Below are 10,324 nucleotides of genomic sequence, written 5' to 3'. Positions count from 1 at the left end.
AAATCAAAAGTAAATGCTGGTTTCCAGGAAAAAAAGTTGTAATTTATGGTGCCATGACTGTGGGATGCTGCAATCAATCATAAATGCGGTCGAGGCATTGAATGCCCAAAATGTGAATTTGGATCATAAGTAGGCCAGGGCACATCTGTTGTAATTTTGAATGATTGCTAAGTGTCCAGTCATAAGTTGATGATTATCTTTATATTAAAACAAGCCATAGTTACGCCATAGTTTTGTTCTTCCTCAGGCAGAGGAACTAATTTTTGGGAGAGATCCAAGGAGGACACTCTTGCAGCCAACAGCATAAACAAAAAGATTGAATTTCAGATGCCTTTTACCTCTTCAAATATAATAAAACCAAAGAAGCAAACAAGCTCAGTCTCTGGCTTCCCTCTTCCTGGAGGAGAGGAAAAACAGGATTTTCCAGGAACAGTAGAGCAGTGGGGGAAAAAACAATCCTTAGCAGCTACGTTGTTGCCTTCCATGTTTTTGAAACCAAATCTGACTGATAAGAAGGCTCTGTCCTTTCAAAACTATTTATCACATGAGGGCCTTGGCATTTTAAGAAAAGGCCCTTCCGAGTATTATTCTTGCATTTTATTCTTTTTCTTCTTCCTTCTCTTTTTCATTTTCCTTCCTTCCTTCTTGGTCTTTTTTCCTTTCTAATCTTCCTTTCTTCTCATCTCCTTCTCTTTCTTCTCATCTTTTTTCCCCTTTCTCATCTTCATTTTTCCTTCCTGTTTTTTTCCTTTTCTCATTTTCCTTCTTTCCTTTTCTTCTTCCTATCTTATTCCCTTTCTCATTTTCCTTTTCTTTTTCCTTCCTTGCTTCTTTCGTCTTCTCCCTCAACTTGCTTCTTTCTTTCCTATCTTTTTCTTCTCATTTTCCTTACTTTTCTTTCTTATCTTTTTCCCTTTCTCATCTTCCTTCCTCTTTTCCTTTCCTATTTTTCCCCTCATTTCCTTTTTCCTTCCTATCTTTCCCTTTCATTTTCCTTCCTCCCTCCCTTCCTTTCCATCTTTTTCCCTCTCATTTTCCTTCCTTCCTTCTCTTTCTTTTTTCCTTTTCACCTTCCTTCCCTTATTTTTTCCCTATACTAACGTCTTTTAAAAACCATATATGGTAACCCAAAAAAGGAACTTTCATGCTGAAATAGGAAAAGAAACAAAAGAAAATTAAGCTTTTTCTCAAGGCAGTCAAACTTCCTCTTCAGAAAAGCGGTGGCAGAAAGAAAAAAAACCAGACCCTAAAGTATAATCTGATTTCTAACTCAAAAAAGGCTTTTATGTACACTTTCCTCTCTTTTTGCTTATATTTTCTGACCCTTGATCAGTGATTAACCGCCTCAGAGACTCTTTCCCGCCCTTTGCCCCTCAAAACAGTCCAACCCCACCCCCACCCATCACCCACTTGGCTCTTCTACGCATGCGCCAACAGGCCATCAGCCTGTTTTTTCCTTCCTGCCCTTTCTCGAAATCTGCTTCTCAGGGACCCCGGGCCTTAGCAACAAGAATGACCTCACTGCGCACCAATCAGAGGCGGGCTTCTGTGGGCTATTTCTCCCTCCCTTCCCAACCTCCCAGGCGCAGAGTCCCGATCTTTCCAGAGCTTTCCTATCGATTGCATCGAGCAGAGGCCAATCAGCGTCCGTTCTTTCTCTCTCTCGCCAATGGCGGCCGAGCAACACTTTAAGCCCCACCTCTTAACTTCGTAGAATTATTCTTCCGACGACAAGGGACTTTTTACCTATATTTCATATCCTTCCTCCCTTAATTTCCTCCACCTAATCCCTCCGAGACCGATATTAACAGACAAAACTATATCGTTTAATTTATTTTTTTTAAAAAAAAATAAAAAAAATTCGTCGAATGAGAGGAAAACGAGAGGCAGAACGCGCTCTTGAGAACGTTCTCCAGGGGGGACTATTTCTTAACGCGGAAGGATATTAAAGCGAAGCTGAAGGGCGGGACGACGAGAAGCGACACCCTATAAATAGGAGTGCCGCGTTGCTGGGCAGACTGTTACGAAGAAGAAAATTCTCGGTGTTGGTTCTACGGTCACAGCGCTGCAATATTGTGTCTCGGCTGCCTGACTGAAGCGGTAAGCTGATGGAGAACAGATTATTATTAGCGTTACTCTTCATTAGTTATTTTTAAGATATATTTAGCTCCGGGTGGCGTCACTATCGCCCATTGTGGCGAGGCGCGGGCCCGTGAGGAGGGCCCTGACTAACCCCCGCAAAAGGAGAAAGGCTGGCTCCGCGGCGGCGGCGGGGGGGCGGCTGAAGGGGCCGCTTTCGGCGCCCGAGAGGTCAAAATTTAGAAAAAAGGGTCCTGGGAGTAAAATTGGAAGACGGCTCTCGATAAACCTCAGCCTCCCAAAAGCCTTTAGGGGAAAGGGTTAGTTATGGATTTCGACGGCCTGATCCTCTCCACGTACTACTTTAGGCTAAGCTCTGCTGCTCGGTAGGATTCCCTCCTCCCAGACGAATGTAAGTGAGCTTCCTCCCCTCCCCCCCCCCAGCCTGGCGCTCGTTACTTGGCGCTAATTAGGACTTCCGTCCTTGTGGGGTATTGGTAGTTTGCGCCCATTTGAGGGAAGAGGGCGGTGGGTTTGGATTTCTTCCCCCCCCTTTGGGAGTAAATCTCCCATTAAAGGAGTATTTATACCACTAAATAAGTATAAGGCGTCCTATGGTGGCTACTGGCTCGATTGGAGTGTGTGTGTGTGTGTGTGCAATTCCTTGGCACTGTTAAGTTGACAGTACAAAAAGTGACGTTGCAGGTGAAAAAAAGGCGTTACAGATAGTCCTCGACTTATGACCACAATTGAGCCCAGAATTTATGTTGCTAAGTGAGTTTTACCCCATTTTACATGCTTTTCTTGCCACGTTAAGTGAATTGTTGCAGCTGTTAAGTTAGTAAACCGGTTAAGTGAATCTGGCTTCCCCATTCACTTTGCTTGTCCGAAGGTTGCGAGAGTTGATCACGGGACTGCGACACAAATTTGGATCACTTGACCATGGGGATGCTGCAATCCTGCGTGGTCATACATTCCAGAAATGGCCATGAGTCCCCTTTTTCAGTGCGTTGTAACTTTTGACCAGCCTCTAAATGAACTGTAGAGAACTACCTGTATAGGATCATTCTGATCTGAATTTTTACATTTAGAAAGGGCTGGGGATCAAAGGAACCTTAGTTAATTGGATACATACAAGGTAGTCCTCAACTTAAGAGCACAATTGAGCTCAAAATTTAGATTGCTAGTGAGACTTTTTGTTAAGTGAGATTTGCCCCATTTTATGCCCTAGCTTCCCCATTGACTTTGCCAGAAGGTCCCAGAAGGGGATCCATGACTCCAGGATACTGAAATAGTCATCAATGAGTCAGTTGCCAAGCATCTGAATTTTGATCACAGGACTGTGGGGATGCTGCAACTGTCATAAGTGTGAAAACCCGTCATAAGTCAGCTTTTTCAGTGCTGTTATATCTTTGAATAGTAATTAAATGAATAAGCTGAGGACTGCCTATATGTGCTATCACGCAGGGCTGAAAAACCCTATTGAACAATATAAAATTCGCTTTCTAATGCAGTTCTCAGTATTAAGTGCCTAATGGGCAGTTTACATATAGGACTGCTGGGTGAAACCTTGACCTGCATGGCAATTGGTGCAGTCTTGAATTATTTCCTGATATGGTTAAATGTATTTTTATGCTAATAGGTGCTGTACTAGTAACCTTTCTGAGTTAGCAGTCACCTGGAGTTGTTTACAGGCACTTCAAGATAGCCTTGGATATTGATTGTCAGATGCAGTATTCATGGGGACTAGAAGTCCCAACATAGAAGAATGGTGCCAGCTTCTGACCGAAGATTTTCCAGTTTGTAGAATGGGTGATCTTAAGTCAGAAAGAATAGAAATAGGCAAGAGTCCATTGGACATTCTTCACTTATATGCTATAGCTACAACTATTTAGTTGCAATTTTGATGGCATCGGGAATTTAAGGGGTGACTTTCAGGGGCAGAGACTCTTGCAGTACTTGTTTTTTTTAAATAAGAGTGGAAATTATACATTGTATATTGCTTATAAATATGGGAATGTAGAAATTCAACTCAGTAGCCCAAAATTGCATTTCTAAATGAACTGGGCTACTATTTCATACATTAGCATTGGAGTCACCTGGGTGAAATAGGAAGTATGGAAATGAGATAAATAAAAATACAGCAACAGAAATATTTTAATACCTTCATGTTCAGGATAGGGGTTTTGGGTATAGGATGGAACAATATCTGCCTTAGTCCCATTGATATGGGTGATTAAATAAAAAGGATGCTTTATTTTCACTTCAAAATACGTTTTTGAATATTTTTGTAAAGTTAGGTTTCTGTATATTTAGAAATTTATATTCTGATGCAGACTGCTCTGATTTTTCCATGCTATGTCATTGCAGATAAAAAAATGCAGATCTTTGTGAAGACCTTGACTGGGAAGACCATCACTCTGGAGGTGGAGCCCAGCGACACCATTGAGAATGTCAAGGCTAAGATCCAAGATAAGGAAGGCATTCCCCCCGACCAGCAGAGGCTGATCTTTGCCGGCAAGCAGCTGGAAGATGGCCGCACCCTCTCTGACTACAACATCCAGAAAGAGTCCACCCTCCATCTTGTTCTCCGTCTGAGGGGCGGCATGCAGATCTTTGTCAAGACCTTGACTGGCAAGACCATAACACTTGAGGTGGAGCCCAGTGACACCATTGAGAACGTCAAGGCCAAGATCCAAGATAAGGAAGGCATTCCCCCCGACCAGCAGAGGCTGATCTTTGCCGGCAAGCAGCTGGAAGATGGCCGCACCCTCTCTGACTACAACATCCAGAAAGAGTCCACCCTCCATCTTGTCCTCCGTCTGAGGGGCGGCATGCAGATCTTTGTCAAGACCTTGACTGGCAAGACCATAACACTTGAGGTGGAGCCCAGCGACACCATTGAGAACGTTAAGGCTAAGATCCAAGATAAGGAAGGCATTCCTCCCGACCAGCAGAGGCTGATCTTCGCTGGCAAGCAGCTGGAAGATGGCCGCACCCTCTCTGACTACAACATCCAGAAAGAGTCCACCCTCCATCTTGTCCTCCGTCTGAGGGGCGGCATGCAGATCTTTGTCAAGACCTTGACTGGGAAGACTATCACCCTGGAGGTGGAGCCCAGTGACACCATTGAGAATGTCAAGGCCAAGATCCAAGATAAGGAAGGCATTCCCCCCGACCAGCAGAGGCTGATCTTTGCCGGCAAGCAGCTGGAAGATGGCCGCACCCTCTCTGACTACAACATCCAGAAAGAGTCCACCCTCCATCTTGTCCTCCGTCTGAGGGGCGGCATGCAGATCTTTGTCAAGACCTTGACTGGGAAGACTATCACCCTGGAGGTGGAGCCCAGTGACACCATTGAGAATGTCAAGGCCAAGATCCAAGATAAGGAAGGCATTCCCCCCGACCAGCAGAGGCTTATCTTTGCCGGCAAGCAGCTAGAAGATGGCCGCACCCTCTCTGACTACAACATCCAGAAAGAGTCCACCCTCCATCTTGTCCTCCGTCTGAGGGGCGGCATGCAGATCTTTGTCAAGACCTTGACTGGCAAGACCATAACACTTGAGGTGGAGCCCAGCGACACCATTGAGAACGTTAAGGCTAAGATCCAAGATAAGGAAGGCATTCCTCCCGACCAGCAGAGGCTGATCTTCGCTGGCAAGCAGCTGGAAGATGGCCGCACCCTCTCTGACTACAACATCCAGAAGGAGTCCACCCTCCATCTTGTCCTCCGTCTGAGGGGCGGCATGCAGATCTTTGTCAAGACCTTGACTGGGAAGACTATCACCCTGGAGGTGGAGCCCAGTGACACCATTGAGAATGTCAAGGCCAAGATCCAAGATAAGGAAGGCATTCCCCCCGACCAGCAGAGGCTGATCTTTGCCGGCAAGCAGCTGGAAGATGGCCGCACCCTCTCTGACTACAACATCCAGAAAGAGTCCACCCTCCATCTTGTTCTCCGTCTGAGGGGCGGCATGCAGATCTTTGTCAAGACCTTGACTGGCAAGACCATAACACTTGAGGTGGAGCCCAGTGACACCATTGAGAACGTCAAGGCCAAGATCCAAGATAAGGAAGGCATTCCCCCCGACCAGCAGAGGCTGATCTTTGCCGGCAAGCAGCTGGAAGATGGCCGCACCCTCTCTGACTACAACATCCAGAAAGAGTCCACCCTCCATCTTGTCCTCCGTCTGAGGGGCGGCATGCAGATCTTTGTCAAGACCTTGACTGGCAAGACCATAACACTTGAGGTGGAGCCCAGTGACACCATTGAGAACGTCAAGGCCAAGATCCAAGATAAGGAAGGCATTCCCCCCGACCAGCAGAGGCTGATCTTTGCCGGCAAGCAGCTGGAAGATGGCCGCACCCTCTCTGACTACAACATCCAGAAAGAGTCCACCCTCCATCTTGTCCTCCGTCTGAGGGGCGGCATGCAGATCTTTGTCAAGACCTTGACTGGCAAGACCATAACACTCGAGGTGGAGCCCAGCGACACCATTGAGAACGTCAAGGCCAAGATCCAAGATAAGGAAGGCATTCCTCCCGACCAGCAGAGGCTGATCTTCGCTGGCAAGCAGCTGGAAGATGGCCGCACCCTCTCTGACTACAACATCCAGAAAGAGTCCACTCTCCATCTTGTTCTCCGTCTGAGAGGAGGCATTTAGGTGTTCTGAACAATTTTGAAGTTGCCAGTAACATTTGTTTGCACTGTAGCAGTATAATGACTTAATGTATGGTTAATGCAAGGTTCCGTAACAGCTAGACTGTATGTGTCAATGCTAATAAAGTTTTCTGTTGCACATTACTTAATAGTAACTCCTTTGTTAATGCCTCTTTCTGGTTCTGCCATAAAAAGATGAAGATTAAAATTATAAAACACATCATAATAAGATAATATTTTTGATTAAGTTTGTGGAAAATCTTCTGCCTAAAGATGTTTACTCTGGTACAAATCTTTCTGTTCATTGCATTCCTGGATGGATCAGTCCTTTAGGTTTCCATATAGGTCTGCATGAAGTGACAAATGAGTTGTTTCAAATTTGAGAAAAATTGGTAGTTCTGTTTAGGACCTTAGACAAAAAAAAGACTTCTTGGTTTGATGGTTTTGCTGAAGCTTCTTCCGTAAGTAGCGAAACATTTCGAACCAACAAGAAAAGGAATCTAGTTGCCATTACTCAACATTTCGAACCAACAAGAAAAGTAATCTAGTTGCCATTACTCAACTTCCAGACAACTCCAGCAGGATGACTTGGAATCACCATTAAGATCCAGTTTCAAAGTTCTGATCGGTTTCCCTCCAGTTACGCATTTACGGCTGTTTCGCATGACCATGTTTTGCCAAAACCAGTGTTTGCTTCTGGCAAATCTGGTTTGCTTAATTGCGTGTGCATAACCAGCACAAGCCAAAACCAGGTTCAACATTTGGGTGACTTGATTTAGCTTCGTCAGTGAGTTACAACTGATGGGCAGGCTTCTTTAGAGTTGCTAGCTTGAGGTCTTACATGCATATACTTGGCCTAGTTTAGTTTGGTCTTAGAACTTCCCTTTTGGGAGGAAAAAGGATTAAATCTCAGGAATCTCCCAAAATGGCACAATTTTAGCCACAATATACAATACAGGCAGAGAACAATATGCTGGCATAATAAGCAAACCCCATTACATTATTGGGGAAATGTTAGATTTATCACTGAAAATTTTGCAGGTAAAGAATTCTTATATATATCTATTAAGGCCCATGTGATTTTCCTACTAGTTGTCTGAAAATGCAGATTTTTACCTGGAACCATTAGCAAACCATTAGTAAAAAAGCTGCTGCTTCCAAAGGTGGAAAACGCATTTATAAGTCTTATGTTGCTATACAGTATGGAAAATTAAGTGAATTCTCCCTTGCTTAATATGTTTCTTAAATGTTTGTGGTGTTGGACAGAAGAATTGAAGCAAATGGGGTCAAACCACTAATGCAGCAGCAACAGGACATTCACTGCACATGACCAATTTTAGCAAGTCATAACAAAAGTGTTAAGCATTTTTACACTCATTGAAAGACGAAGGGTGGGGAATTCAAGAGTGAATCTGTAATGACAGTAAAATCTCACTGAATGACACCACTCCCAGCACGGAAAAGCCAACATAACTTAAGCCGCCACCAGAGCTTTGGGAGGGTGTTAACCATGGCTTGCTGAGCTTAGCTGCGCATGTGTACTTTGGTGTCACACGGTTTGTGTCCTGTTTATGGTGCCTTTGGAAACTGGCACATCCTGAATTTCAACAAACATCTGAGCATTCCCCTGTTGCAACATGAGCAACCATCTTTTAAAAGAAGGGCAATTTGCGCCAGACAGAACCTATTTTGGGAGGTATAATCCTGAACGTTGCAGTTATAAAGGACAGAAAAAACGAGCAAGTTCAAAGTGCTGTGACAATGTTTATAAAATGGGGGTGCAGGTAGTCCTTGACTTCAACAACCGCAATTTAGCCCAGGATTTCTGTGGCTTATCAAGCCTGCGCAGGTTGTGTTGTGCAGAGTCACGTGAGGGCAATAAGAGACGTTCATATACCCTTGGAATATTTGAAGATTGCTACTGGTAGACAAAGCATAGAGGTAGTCCTCAATTGAGAATTGTTCATTTAGTTACAATGGCACTGAAAAAGTGAGTTAGACCATTTTGAACAGTAATACCACTTTTTTTGCCCCTTCATGGATTACTGCCTTGTCATGGCGAAGGGGCTTGCGTAATTCAATGAAGCTATGAGCTATGCCGTGCAGGGCCACCCAAGATGGAAAGGTCATAGCAGAGAGTTCTGACAAAATGTGATCCACTGGAGAAGGAAATGGCAACCCACTTCAGTATCTTTGCCATGAAAACCCTATGGACAGTACCAAAAGGCAAAACGCTGGAAGATGAGCCCCTCAGGTCGGAAGGCGTCCAATATGCTACTGGGGAAGAGCAGAAGGCTAGTACTAGTAGCGCCAGAAAGAATAAAGCGACTGGGCCAAAGCCGAACGGATACTCAGCTGTGGATGTGTCTGGTGGTGAAAGGAAAGTCCGATGCTGTAAAGCAGGGGTGTCAAACTCAATTTCATTGAGGGCCACATCAGCATTACGGTTGCCCTTGGGGGGGGGGCGGGGGGGCGTGGCCGGGTGGGCGTGGCCAGCTCAATGCTGCTTACTTGAAAAGCTGGCATGGGTACAGAAGTGTGATTATGTGTTGAATTGCTGTTCAAGTGTGTGTACTTCAGGGGCACTCCTAGCCTGGGGAAAGTAAGTCTCTGGTCCTTTTTTAGGAAGGTTTCCTGAATTTGAAGCCCTCTACCACACCAAAAAGGACATAGAAATACAGGTAGTTCTCATTTACCGACCACAATTGGGACCAGCCACTTGGTTGTTAAGCAATGCAGTCACTCAGTGAAACTGCAACTGACTTAGGTTCTTACTTCAGCTGCCATTTGCCACACAAACCTGAAAAAGTTCTAAATGCAAGGATTGGCTGCAAAGTTACTTTGTCACCACTGTTGTAACTGTACTGTTGCTAAACGAGGACTACCTATCTTACGGCTATGCAATGCTCATCGGGGTGCGATGGGAACGCACAGGGCGGAGGGGAGTCGACGCCGGCAGCAGGTGGTCCCCGAGGTATTCCGGACCCATGCCATGTAAGGACTTAAAAACCATCACCAAGACCTTGAACCTCACCCGGAAGACAACTGGTAACCAATGCATCTCGCGGAGCAAAGGTGTAACATGGGAGTACCGGGAAACTCCCAAGACAACTCTCACGGCCGCATTCTGTACCAGTTGGAGCCTCCGAGTGGTCTTCAAGGGAAGCCCCATGTAAAGAGCATTGCAATAGTCAAGACGAGAGGTCACGAGCGCATGAGTGACCGTACACAGGGCATCCCGGTCCAGATAGGGCCGCAACTGACGCACCAGGCGAACCTGAGCGAAAGCCCCCCTAGTCACGGCTACTATGTGGTCTTCTAGGGTAAGCCGTGAATCTAGTAGGACTCCCAAGTTGCGAGCCCTATCCACGGGGGGTAAAAACTCACCCCCCATAGAAAGCGATGGAACATTTTGAATGTCCCGAGATGCCGGTACGCACAGCCACTCAGTCTTGTCAGGGTTGAGCTGAAGTCTGTTCCTCCCCATCCAGACCCGAACCGCCTCCAGGCAACGGGACATCACGGTGAGGGCATCACTGGGGTGGTTTGGGGTCGAAATGAAAAGTTGGGTATCATCGGCATATT

General features: G+C 45.6%; 1 protein-coding gene across 1 annotated transcript; it reads left to right on the top strand.

Moving 5' to 3' along the window:
* The first annotated feature begins 1,994 nt into the window (after positions 1-1,994).
* LOC310632748 (polyubiquitin) lies at positions 1,995-6,883 on the top strand. Its single transcript, XM_083350170.1, has 2 exons — positions 1,995-2,100; positions 4,450-6,883. The coding sequence occupies exon 2, from the start codon at positions 4,458-4,460 to the stop codon at positions 6,741-6,743; it is 2,286 nt and encodes a 761-aa protein (XP_083206296.1). The 5' UTR covers positions 1,995-2,100; positions 4,450-4,457; the 3' UTR covers positions 6,744-6,883.
* The last annotated feature ends 3,441 nt before the right edge of the window (positions 6,884-10,324 follow it).

Source organism: Vipera ursinii (genome assembly GCF_947247035.1).
Source record: "Vipera ursinii genome assembly, chromosome: 1".
NCBI lineage: Eukaryota > Metazoa > Chordata > Lepidosauria > Squamata > Viperidae > Vipera > Vipera ursinii.
Note: the sequence above shows the minus strand (reverse complement) of the source record. Positions and strands in the feature narration are given on the sequence as shown.

Excerpts from the sequence above, each read along its gene's own strand:
- LOC310632748 (XM_083350170.1), top strand. The coding sequence starts at position 4,458 with ATGCAGATCTTTGTGAAGACCTTGACTGGGAAGACCATCACTCTGGAG.